Below are 13,267 nucleotides of genomic sequence, written 5' to 3'. Positions count from 1 at the left end.
AGGAGGATGAGGTGGATGATGAAGAGTATGGGAGACAAGCGACAGGGGGAATCCAGCCATGCAGCAAGCCAGTACCCATTTTTTCTTCCACTGCAGTTTGGCAGTACTGCCAGATGAGCACGGGGTGAGCCCAATGCTGGGGAAGAACCCCAAGTAACAGGACACATTTTTGACATAATTTACTCATGCTAGAAGAGATAGCAACTCTACCTCTCTTGGTTTAATACTATCTATTTTTCATTCCTCTCTAGAGTTGGGGGATCCACATGAAGCAGTTTATGTGCACAGGAATGTTCTGTGAATCCTCCTGAGAGATCTCAGTGAAACTTTCATGGAGGTACTCTGCAACCCTGTGCCAAAGGTTTCACCGCCAGCACAAGGAACCAAGACAAACTGCACAAATGATGTACTAACTGCAGTGAATTTATGCCAACATAACTTGCGCTGACATAAGTTTGTAGAGTAGACATGGCCCAAGTATCAACCAAGAGTCTATCTCAGTTGGACTTGCTGAGAAGAGTTCATGGTCTGAAGCAGGAGTGCTGGAGCCCCATTGCTTCAGTCTACGGAGGCAGAGAAGCTGCAAGGTTTACCCTAGAATCATAGAATCTCAGGGTTGGAAGGGACCTCAGGAGGTCATCTAGTCCAACCCCCTGCTCAAAGCAGGACCAATTCCCAACTAAATCATCCCAGCCAGGGCTTTGTCAAGCCTGACCTTAAAAACATCTAAGGAAGGAGATTCCACCACCTCTCTAGGTAACCCATTCCAGTGCTTCACCACCCTCCTAGTGAAAAAGTTTTTCCTAATATCCAACCTAAACCTCCCCCACTGCAACTTGAGACCATTACTCCTTGTTCTGTCATCTGGTACCATAGAGAACAGTCCAGATCCATCCTCTTTGGAACCCCCTTTCAGGTAGTTGAAAGCAGCTATCAAATCCCCCCTCATTCTTCTCTTCTGCAAACTAAACAATCCCAGTTCCCTCAGCCTCTCCGCATAAGTCATGTGCTCCAGTCCCCTAATCATTTTTGTTGCCGTCCGCTGGACTCTCTCCAATTTTTCCACATCCTTCTTGTAGCGTGGGGCCCAAAACTGGACACAGTACTCCAGATGAGGCCTCACCAATGTCGAATAGAGGGGAATGATCACGTCCCTCGATCTGCTGGCAATGCTCCTACTTATACAGCCCCAAATGCCGTTAGCCTTCTTAGCAACAAGGGCACACTGTTGACTCATATCCAGCTTCTCAACCACTGTAACACCTAGGTCCTTTTCTGCAGAACTGCTTCCTAGCCATTCGGTCCCTAGTCTGTAACAGTGAATGGGATTCTTCCATCCTAAGTGCAGGACTCTGCACTTGTCCTTGTTGAACTTCATTAGGTTTCTTTTGGCCCAATCCTCTAATTTGTCTAGGTCCCTCTGTATCCTATCCCTACCCTCCAGTGTATCTACCACTCCTCCCAGTTTAGAGGCAGAGTGAGACCCCTTGGGTATCTGGCACACTGAAGGGGTTCCTCCAAGAGACTGTTCCAAAGCTGGGGGCACAGCACCAATCCTGTGCATCCATGAGAGTAGGTAATCTGCCTTTCTTCTTTGAGTGCTTGCTCATATCCATTCCATTAGGTGTGCGCGCGCCGCGTGCACGATCGTCGGAAGATTTTTACCCTAGCAACACCGGCGGGTCGGCTGTGGAGCCCCCTAGAGTGGCGCCTTCATGGCGCTGAATATATACCCCAGCCGACCCGGCGCCCCCTCAGTTCCTTCTTACCGCCCCTGACGGTCGTTGGAACTGTGGAGCGCGGCATAGCTGTCCTCCACTCTCCCTAGCTTACTTAGTCATTCAAAGTTATAGTTATAGTTGTAGTTCTAGTGTTTATAGTTAAATAGTTTTAAAGTTGTTATAGTTGTTATTGTAGTTCAGGGGGTTAAGGGGGTCGTCTCCCCCTTTCTCCCCCGGCCGCGGGCCCGGGCTCATGCCCAACGCTCCCGGCTTCAAGCAGTGCGCCTCCTGCGCTAAGCCTATGCCAACGAGCGACCCGCACGACTCCTGTTTGAAGTGCCTGGGAGAGTCCCACCAAACAGACAAATGCAAGATCTGTAAGGCCTTCAAACCAAGAACCAAGAAGGAGCGGGACTTTCGGCTCAGGCAACTCCTAATGGAGGCGGCACTTAGCCCGGACACTCCTTCCACGGGCCAGACTCCGACGCCTAGCACTTCGGTGCGCAGTGCCCCGGCGGCACCGGCTATGACGACCACGCGAGTGGCGTCAGACAAGCCTCCCCGGCACCGGACCTCGTCGGCACCGCAAACACAGCAAGTGCCGCGGCGCCGGTCATTATCCCCAGGGCATAAAAAAGCCCATAAGACGGGGACGTCCGTGCCGAAGACGCCGGCTCCCCCAGTGCCGGGGGTAGAGCCGCGTCCGCCGGTGGAGCAACGGAAACAGGCGCCTCCAGCACCGTCGACTCCGGCGCCGAGGCCGTCGAGTCCGGTACAAATAGCGTCTCCACCGAGGCCGGCGGTGATACAGTGTCTCCCGTCGACTCCAGAGACCTTCGCGGCGGCGAGAGACTTGATAGCTCTCACGGAGCCGGCACCGCCTCAACCACCGGCACCGACTGTACCGTTGACTCGCCCGGTACAGTCAAGAGGGAAACCTGCCTTGATGCGCCCTCCATCACAAGGGCTGGAACCTCGGCGCCGATCCAGGTCCCGAAGCAGGTCCCCACGCCGCTCGCAGTCCCGGCACCGAATATCGTCTCGGCACCGGTCGTACTCGCGGCCAAGATCTTCGTCGCGGCACCGGTCTACGTCTCGGCACCGCTATGATCGTCGGCACCGATCAACGTCGAGACGTAGTTCTCGGCACCGCCACGCTCGACGCTCGACGTCGAGAGGCCGCTCCCGGCACCGGGCATACTCTAGGTCCTCGTCGAGGTCCAGATCTGACTCCCGGCACCGACGAGGTCATCGGCACCGGTCGCGGTCCCGGCACCGATCGCCGGCACCGCACAGAGATAGATCATCTCCGGACCGGCACCGTGCGGCACCGCAGACCACGGGGATCGTTTCATCTTTCGCGGCACCGCCATGGCCGTCAAGATCGGCGTCTCGCTCCTCGGAGGACCTGTCGAGATCGGCATACCCCCCTCAGGGGCAGGCCGAGGAACGAGACTTGGGCCATTGGCAGGAGAGGGCAGAGGACCACTCTCATGGACCATCTCACTGGTCGTTTTGGACCCCGTGGGCGTATCACCAGGAGCAAGGGGCTTCATTACCATCGACCTCTCGCTCGGGTCACTCGGTCAGAAGGGCCCCAGAATCCACCATCTCTCGGCCTCCGCCTGGAGGCATGGAGGCTTCTGTGTCCACACCACCCGACACCGTGGACCCAAGTGCAGGTGACGCTCCGACCCAAGACCAGGGGGACCGGGACCCCCCCTTGGATCCACTACCACCGGAGGCGTCCTCCTCCTCCTCTCCGGATGAGGCAGTGGCGGGCACTTCATGCACGGGTCCCCCTCCGATAGATCTTCGGGCTCACCAGGATCTCCTGCGCAGGATGGCCCGTAATATGGACCTGCAGACGGAGGAGATAGTGGAGGTGCACGACCCGATCGTGAATATCCTTGGATCGGATGCCCCATCGAGGGTGGCGTTACCCTTGATCCGCACGATCCAAACGAACGCGGATACGATATGGCAGACTCCTGCCTCCATTCCACCTACAGCGAGAGGGGTGGAAAGGAAATACTTTGTCCCATCTAAGGACTATGGGTACTTGTACACACACCCCCAACCGTGTTCACTGGTGGTGGAATCAGTGAATGCACGAGAGCGCCACGGCCAGCAGGCTGCAGCGCCAAAATCAAAAGAGGCTAAGCGGCTTGATCTGTTTGGCCGTAAGGTTTACTCAGCCGGAGGGCTACAACTTAGAGCGGCGAATCAACAGGCGCTACTGAGCCGCTACAATTTCAACTCCTGGAACTCTATGGGGAAGTTTAAGGAGTTGATTCCCCAAGAGTCCAGGGAAGAGTTTGGAGCCATGGTTGAGGAGGGTAAGAAGGTGGCTCGGACCTCCTTACAGGCCTCCCTGGACATAGCGGACTCGGCCGCAAGGACCCTGGCCGCAGGTATCGCTATGCGCAGGACCTCCTGGCTCCAAGTTTCGGGTTTGCCCCCTGAATTACAGCAGACCCTACAGGATTTGCCCTTTGAAGGACAGGGGCTGTTCTCGGAGAAGACGGACTCTCGATTCCAGAGCCTCAAAGACTCCAGGACAATCATGCGCTCCTTGGGGATGCATGTTGCGGGTCCCCAGCGCAGACCATTTAGGCCGCAGCCTCAACGTTTTTACCCCCCTCCACCTCGTCAGAGACAGGACCCTGCCAGAAGGCGAGGGCGAGGTGGTAGGAGAAGATGGGCTGGCCCTCAACCCGGTCAGAACCAAGGGCCACCAAGACCACCTTCAGGTCCTAGACAGAACTTTTGAAGGTGCGGTCGAGGACGGCGCCCCAGTCATCCCCCAGGATCCAGCTCCCTCCTTTCGGGATCGCCTCTCCCACTTCCACCGTGCTTGGTCCCTTATAACTTCGGACCGTTGGGTCCTCCGCACGGTGGAGAGGGGATACGCTATCCAGTTTTCTTCTATCCCCCCCTCCCACCCCCTTTCCCCGTCCCTCTTCAGGGACCCTTCTCACGAGCAACTTCTTATACAGGAGGTTTCTACGCTCCTGGCCATGGGGGCCATAGAGGAGGTTCCGATAGACTTAAGGGGCAGGGGATTTTATTCCCGTTACTTCCTGATCCCCAAGTCCAAAGGAGGTCTGCGGCCCATCTTGGACTTGCGCGGACTCAACAAATTCGTAGTAAAGTTGAAGTTCCGCATGGTCTCTTTGGGGGCCATTATCCCTTCCCTCGATCCTGGAGACTGGTTCGCCGCCCTCGACATGAAAGACGCATACTTTCACATCTCAATTTACCCACCTCACAGACGCTTCCTGCGATTCGTGGTAAACACGGTGCACTACCAATTTACAGTCCTTCCCTTCGGCCTATCCTCGGCCCCAAGGGTGTTCACGAAATGTATGGCTGTCGTGGCAGCGTACCTTCGTCGGCAAGGGATACAGGTGTTCCCGTACCTAGACGACTGGCTGGTGCGCGGTCGCACCAAGGAGCAAGTTCACGCTCACGTCCACAGAATAGTGCACACATTCAACAAGTTGGGCATCCTACTCAACAAGGACAAATCCACTCTAGAACCTACCCAGAGAATAGAATTCATCGGCGCAGTTCTAGACTCCAGACGTGCACAAGCCATCCTGCCAGACAACCGATTTGGCACCATCACGAACCTCATTCAAGGGCTCAAGGCCTTCCCAACTACCACGGTGAGGTCGTGCCTTACCCTGCTGGGTCACATGGCTTCCTGCACGTACGTAACCAGGCATGCCAGACTTCGACTTCGCCCGCTTCAAACCTGGGTGTCATCAATATACCGTCCACATCGGGACAGCCTGAACATGGTGGTCACGGTCCCGGACTCGGTCCTGGCCTCCCTCACCTGGTGGCTAGATCACACTGTAGTCTGCGAGGGGATGCCATTTCACGCCCCACAACCCTCCCTGCACCTGGTCACAGACGCGTCATCTCTGGGGTGGGGCGCCCATCTCAACGAACACCATACCCAGGGCCTGTGGACTGCATCCCAGTTAGCCCTACACATCAATGTTCGGGAACTGATGGCGGTACGCCTGGCGTGCCAGGCATTCCTCAATCTCCTACGTGGCCGCTGTGTGTTAGTTCTCATCGACAACACCACGGCCATGTTCTACATCAACAAGCAAGGAGGAGCACGTTCGTCAATTCTATGCCAAGAGGCCATTCGCCTGTGGGACTTCTGCATCGCCCACTCAATCCATCTCACGGCATCGTTCCTCCCTGGAGTCCAGAACACTCTAGCGGACCGACTCAGCAGGTCCTTCCAAACGCACGAGTGGTCTATCCGTCCGGACATTATACATTCCATCTTCCAGAGGTGGGGGTTTCCCCAGATAGACCTGTTTGCATCTCGAGACAACAGGAAGTGCCACGTGTTCTGCTCCCTACAAGGTCGAGCTCCGGGCTCCCTCTCGGACGCCTTTCTGCTTCCCTGGAAAGACCACCTGTTTTATGCCTTCCCTCCGTTTCCTCTGGTCCACAAGGTACTGCTCAAACTGCGCAGAGACCAGGCACAGGTAATTCTGATCGCTCCTGCATGGCCAAGACAACATTGGTACACCACACTGTTGGAGCTCTCGGTTCAGACACCGATCCCGCTTCCGTTGGATCCGGATCTCATCTCTCAGGACCACGGCCGGTTGCGTCACCCCGACCTCCAATCACTCCACCTCACGGCGTGGCTGCTCCATGGTTCACCCAGGCAGAGCAGCAATGCTCGCACTCTGTCCAACAGATTCTGCTGAGCAGTAGGAAGCCCTCAACACGCACCACGTACCTGGCCAAGTGGAAGCGGTTCTCCTGTTGGTGCGAACAACGAGCCATGTCCCCGTTGCAGGCACCCATTCCTCTCATTTTGGAATATCTCCTCTCCCTAAAACAGCAGGGGTTGGCGATATCTTCAATTAGAGTTCACCTGGCCGCTATATCGGCCTTTCACCCAGGGGAACTCGCGTCCTCGGTATTCTCTAACCCGATGGTCGTTAGATTCCTCAAGGGCTTAGACCGGATGTACCCACAACAACGTCAGCCCGTTCAGACGTGGGACCTCAACCTGGTTCTCTCCAAGCTCACAGGTCCTCCATTCGAGCCACTGGCCACCTGTTCTCTTTTGTACCTATCCTGGAAGACAGCCTTCCTTGTAGCCATCACCTCAGCAAGGCGCGTTTCTGAACTCAGGGCGCTTACATCCGAGCCCCCTTATACAGTTTTCCATAAGGATAAAGTGCAGCTTCGTCCACATCCTGCCTTTCTCCCTAAGGTGGTTTCTCCTTTTCATATCAACCAGGACATCTTTCTCCCGGTCTTTCATCCCAAACCACATGCCACTCGCCAGGATCAACGTTTGCATTCCCTGGACGTACGAAGGGCCCTGGCCTTCTATATTGACCGCACAAAGCACTTTAGAAAGACGACGCAACTCTTCGTTGCAGTGGCCGACCGAATGAAAGGCTCACCGGTCTCCTCACAACGCCTATCCTCCTGGATTACGTCTTGCATCCAGACTTGCTATGACCTGGCAGGTGTTTCAGCACCGCACCTCACCGCTCACTCCACGAGGGCCCAGGCTTCCTCGACGGCTTTCCTGGCACAAGTTCCGATTCAGGACATTTGTAGAGCAGCGGTTTGGTCATCAGTCCACACATTTACAGCTCACTATGCACTAGTGCAGCAGTCCAGAGACGATGCTGCTTTCGGATCAGCGGTTTTGCACACAGCAATGTCTCACTCCGACCCCACCACCTAAGTTGGGCTTGGGAGTCACCTAATGGAATGGATATGAGCAAGCACTCGAAGAAGAAAAGACGGTTACTCACCGTTGTAACTGTTGTTCTTCGAGATGTGTTGCTCATATCCATTCCAAACCCGCCCCCCGTCCCCACTGTCGGAGTAGCCGGCAAGAAGGAACTGAGGGGGCGCCGGGTCGGCTGGGGTATATATTCAGCGCCATGAAGGCGCCACTCTAGGGGGCTCCACAGCCGACCCGCCGGTGTTGCTAGGGTAAAAATCTTCCGACGATCGTGCACGCGGCGCGCGCACACCTAATGGAATGGATATGAGCAACACATCTCGAAGAACAACAGTTACAACGGTGAGTAACCGTCTTTTCTGAGAGGCTGTAACTAGATTGAATGCTTCTATCAAGCTAGCTGTGTCTACAGTGGGAGTTAGATTGACATAACTACATTGCAATTTTTTTTCTCAGCCCAGAGCAACATAGCTAGGTTGACCTAAGTTTTAAGTGTAGACTCTGCCTAGCTGTTTGAGTACCAGGCAGGTGTAGGTAGCTCTTGTTCACTACAATGCAAAGGCAGTGGGTTAATGTGTTAAGAGTGTACTATGGCATCACTCACAGAGTTAAGATTGCATTGGTATGTACCATAACTCTCTAGCTCTTGGTTTTCAGAGATCTGAGCTAGAAATATTTTAACTCTTCACTTCCTGGTTTCGAAAGCTTAAGTTTTGCTAAACTCAATATCATGGAAAGGCATGAGATACCATTGGGCAGCTCTAAGTCTGCATTGACACAAGGGTTTTTGTCAGTGAATTCTCTAGTATTTTAACAGACAGAAATCTTGTTTGTATGAGTTAGACCATTTAGACGGTAGTAATTATCATGTAGGTGTGCAATTCAGGTAATGATAAGAGCTACCCCTCACATAGTGCTGTTCATCAGTAGATCTCAAGGAGGGAAACATTATTCCCATTACACACATGAGGAAACTGAGGCACAGAGTGGTGAGGTGATTTGGCCAAAGTTATGTTACAAGCCTGTGGCAGACCTGGGAATAGAGCCCAGGGTTTTTGAGTCCCAGATGTCTTTCCACTAGGCCACATAGTTGCTATGTGAATCCTAAGTGCCCCAATCTTCCCTATACTTTGATATTGTGGAAATGGGGCTAATAGCTGTGCTTTGAAACATTTGCAATGTGCAGTTGCTAGCAGGGCCAATGAGAGAAATCTCAGACATGGTCTGTGTCCCAAGAACTTGACAGTTTTATTACATGGCAATAACAGTAACATTAAGCACGTGAGAGAAGATTGGTGTGCCTGTCTCGTCTCCCATCCCCTACCCACCCCTGCTACATACAGCCCACCCTCTCACACCACCATTTCCATCCCACCCTCCCCTTTCCCCCCTACCCAGTGCTGAAGAGCCTGTGATATGCATCAAACGTGCCTGTTCTCAAGTTCAACTCTTCACCCAGTCTCAGTGTGTGTTCTTGTTACATGCCCCCAGCATGCCTGTCTCAGCTCCTGACCCAAAAGGGCTTTCCCAGATGCCAGCTCATGTAGGTAGCTGGGAGACTGGCTCTGACATCCCTAGATGGGACAATCTCCCCCCAGATCCTGGCTCATGTATGGGTGGAAAAAAGGGGTTTGGACACCCCTAGAGAGGCAGCCCCCCAGATCCTAGCACACACACATGGGATGGGAAATGGGCTCAGATACCCCAGAGGTGTAAGGAGCCCCTGAACCTGGTACAAACATGGGAGGGGAGAATGTGGGGCTGACAGGTGCCCCCACCCCTATTCCCTGCCCTGCCACCTTCCTCCATCTCACCCTTCCCAGGGTTCAACCTCTCCCCTTCCACTCCTCCTAATCCCCATCCCCTCACCCTGACCTGAGCCCCCAAAACACTCTCCCCTACCACCTTCTAATTATCCCTCCTCCCCTCACTGCAGGCCCAAACCCCTCTCTCCCTATTCCCCCCCTTCTACCCCCTAATATTTCCTTCCCCTCACAGTAGTGACACGTATAATTTATTTTCTTTTCAAAAATAGCATAAGCGCCTTCTGAATCTCCTGCTGCACTCAGATTACAATTCCCCAAAATAAAATAAAAACCTCTCTTTGACAGAGGCAAATTGTCACAAGATGCCTCTGATGTTTCCCTACAGATTTCTACCCACAGCTGGGTTTTAATTTACACTGGAGCAATCGTCAGAACATTTTGCCTTGAGCCACACAGCTGCTGGAAGTTGCAGCTGGCTACCAACCCCCTGGCCTCTCAGACAGCACAGGCACAGTGCGATCCATTTGGTGTGGGAATGCTATGCACACACCTAACTTGAGAGCTAAACTCTCACTAATACTGTTTTCAGTTTTATTCCCCCCAGAGGGATGGTCCGGTCCAAGCATTCTCTGGGAGTAGCCCTAGAGCGACTGAGACTCTTGTGCCAGAATCAGTGCCTTGGTTTCATATCTAGCTCTGTGCAAAGAAAATTGGTAAAATCCATGAACCTTAAGAAAAACTGCTTTTGGGGGGTGGTATCTCAGGAACCGATTTTTCAATGACCCCACATTTGGATCAGTAATCCCACCCCATGTCCTGAGTATGCACACCACATTTCATGGCAATCCAAGTAACTGTGCAGATTTTAGAGCACTTACAAGAGTCAAACTATACACAGAAAGCTGCTTTAATCTTAATTATAACTCAGACCTGGTGGTCTGCTATAAAACTGCATTAATCATTGTAGTATCTGAGCACCTTCCAGTAGCATATTAATCACATAACTTAACATCTTTCATGTGCTGTTGGTTCTCTTATCCTCTCTCCAGGATGAGGTATGTGCTCAGTGGAGGTTGGGGTTTTTTTTGTGTCTATATACATGGCATTGTGCATTTAAGTTAGAGAATGCAGGTCAATGAAATGTGCCTGGCATTTGGCATGGAAGACAGTAAGGTTTGAGATGGTCCTTAGCTGCTTGGAGAGTTCATTCCACAGTCTCAGACCAGTCAACAAGAGAGACCATGTCATGAACACCCGAGCTTTACCCTTATTGTTGAGAGTTCCATTGTGCCAGAGGGGTGACGTTTTCAACCCCAGTTTCGATCCCGGAGCTTAAGGCAGTCTTTTAGATCTCTACAAGGAGCACCATGGATAAGGACCAAGGCCTTGGACTTGATTCACTATTCTATGCGAAGTCACTGTCGGAAGCAAGGACAGGTGTGATGGGCTCGCTTTAGCTTGTGTAGTTGAGGAGATGCACTGCAGTGCTTCTGTACTAGTTGCAGTTTCCTACATGCAGTTCTATAGCATTGCGGTACTCCACGCAAGAAGTGACAAAGGTGTAAATAACTGAGGCTGGGTCTTTGTAGTCTGCTTGCCAACCAGGAACTATAGAAAGCATTACTCATGGACATTGCTACGTGAGAGCTCAGCATCAGTGATGATTTCCAAAAGCACTCCTAGACTGTGAAATGAATTGCCCAATTGTGGGTAGGAGCTGATCAGTGGATGTTCAGAGCTTCTCAGGAAGTAATAATCGAATTCCCATCACAACGTGGAAATCTTATCTCAGCCTTTTGCTCTGCATGCCTCTGTCCCAGAAAGGTGATTACATTCTTTGCTTTAATAACTATTCCATGTCCCCAGTATATGGCCCCTCCGGCCTGGCCTGACACGCTGATGTTCATGGGAATCAGCAAAGGTGTTACTCACTTCACCCCTCCCTAGGGTTTGCGTCCTCTGTGGATTCTCTGATGCCTAATAAAGGCTGAGCTGTACCGGAAGTTTTTCCCGCACTCGGGGCATTCATAGGGTTTTTCTCCCGTGTGGATTCTCTGGTGTTCATTACAGGTGGATCTATCCCGGAAGCTTTTCCCACACGTCAGGCATTTGTAGGGTTTTTCTCCTGTGTCGAGTCTCTGGTGCCTAACGAGTTGCGTGAGCTGACGGAAACTTTTCCCGCACTTGGGGCATTTATGTGGTTTCTCTCCCGTGTGGATTCTTTGGTGTTTATTAAACGTTGACCGATCCCTGAAACTTTTACCACAGGTCAGGCATTTATAGGGTCTCTCTCCCGTGTGGATTCTCTGGTGAGTACTAAAGGTGGATCTATCACTGAAGCTTTTTCCACACTCATGGCATTTATAGGGTCTCTCTCCCATGTGGATTACCTGGTGTGCAGTGAGGGTTGAGCTACAACTGAAGCTTTTCCCGCACTCGAGACATTTGTAAGGCTTCCCTCCTGTGTGGACTCTCTGATGTTTGGTGAGGTTTGAGCGCTGGCTGAAGCTTTTCTCGCAGTCAGGACACTTATAAGGTTTTTCTCCTGTGTGGATTCTCTGGTGAATAATAAGGAATGATTTCCAAGGGAAACTTTTCCCACAGTCGCCGCACATGTGAGATCTCTCTTCTGTGGAAACTCTCTGGTGAACAGATTCTTTGATTTTTCTGACTCCTCTCATCCTCTGCATGGATTTATCCCGTCTCTCCTCTTGGTGGTTTCCCTGCTGTCTCTCTGGCCATTGCTGACTCTTATGGGCTTCTCCCCACTCAGGACTCTGGGAAGCATCTCCTTTGGCTCTTCCCAATGCCATCCCATGTGGCTCCAGTTGTTCAGAACCTTCCTGCTGAGGGTTCTCCTCCTTGTTCTCGTTCACCATCTCCTCAACTGCTGGGACAGAGAGAGAATCCAGACAGGAGTCAGTCCCTGTGCCGGGAGAAAGGAAACCTCAGAAAAGGGAATGAGAAAGGGGGGAACAAACCAGAATAAGTGGTGGGGAGATGGAAATATGAGTATCTGACTCCCCGCCAAAAAACCTTTCCTTACTGGGGAGAGGGAGAGGAGATCAATTCTGCCTTCGTTCCATTACAATATCAATGTGGAGAGGGACTAAAAGGCTGGATAGGATTGGTGAAAACCCATGAGTGACATCTGTCACGAGAATATAGAAATTGGTTTCTGAGTCCGTTCAGTTGATTCCTTACCCATGTGGACATCTTTCAGGATCTCCCTTTCCTCGTAAACCTGGAGATCAGGGACCCACAGCTCCTCCCCTAGTTCCAGCTGGGAGCTCACGTCAGGTTTGGAAATTGGAAATCCTGTTTGGGGAGCAAGGAAACATGTGTTGATCTTGTTCATTAAGGTCAGTGCTGTTACTACTTCCAGATCCAGGATATGAGTAGTCCACCCAGATGGGCTCCTTCCTCTCCCCACCCCCACCCTAAAGGGACTGGGCTATAAATCGTAAAGGACACTTTCTGGAGCAAAGGTTCATCCATTCTGCCTAGGAAATGGACCTTACTTATTCCCTTGGGGAGCTAAGAAAATTTGTTACACTCTCTAGGTATCGGGGCTACAATTAAGGCTCTGTCGCTGCCAATTATTCCCTCCTCCTTCCCCTGCAACACATATACCCACATTCCTCCAGAACACAAGCCAGAACAGGAAGATATTACAGGGGGCTTATCTACCTGGTCAGTAAGCCAGAGTGTGACTGTAGCACACCAGCTGTTGTGCACTAACTGTCTGTGTGGACCCTGCTACCATGCACTTAAAGTTCTGTAGTGTGCTTTCAGGTACTGCTCTCAGTCTAGTGTGCAGAAGCAGGGTCTACCCACCTATTTAGAGCACGGTACGGTGCTGCACTGTAGATTTATACCTTGACTTGCTGATGTGACCCAGTGACCGCTTGGTGTCAACTGGCAGAGGGCACAGAGTGTACTTAGAGTTTTACAGGGGTCCCCTGGGTCAGAAATGTGCATAACTGCTCACCACAGTCTCTACTGAGATCCAGTTACCCACTGATTATTGT

General features: G+C 52.2%; 1 protein-coding gene across 6 annotated transcripts in view; it reads right to left on the bottom strand.

Moving 5' to 3' along the window:
- Window positions 1-10,127: 10,127 nt before the first annotated feature.
- Window positions 10,128-13,267, bottom strand: part of LOC128848312 (zinc finger protein 501-like) — a 38,247-nt gene continuing 35,107 nt past the window's right edge. For 4 of the 6 annotated variants that reach the window (XM_054048252.1, XM_054048253.1, XM_054048251.1 and 1 more), the window contains 2 exons: window positions 12,441-12,554; window positions 10,128-12,162 (listed from right to left, as the gene is read on the bottom strand). In XM_054048252.1, coding sequence (XP_053904227.1) covers window positions 11,180-12,162; window positions 12,441-12,554 — 1,097 coding nt within the window. In that variant the 3' untranslated portion in view covers window positions 10,128-11,179. The remainder of the gene's footprint in view (window positions 12,163-12,440; window positions 12,555-13,267) is intronic. The other 2 variants (XM_054048255.1, XM_054048256.1) reach the window with 2 other exon arrangements.

Source organism: Malaclemys terrapin, chromosome 13, assembly GCF_027887155.1.
Source record: "Malaclemys terrapin pileata isolate rMalTer1 chromosome 13, rMalTer1.hap1, whole genome shotgun sequence".
Taxonomy (NCBI): Eukaryota; Metazoa; Chordata; order Testudines; family Emydidae; genus Malaclemys; species Malaclemys terrapin.
Note: the sequence above shows the minus strand (reverse complement) of the source record. Positions and strands in the feature narration are given on the sequence as shown.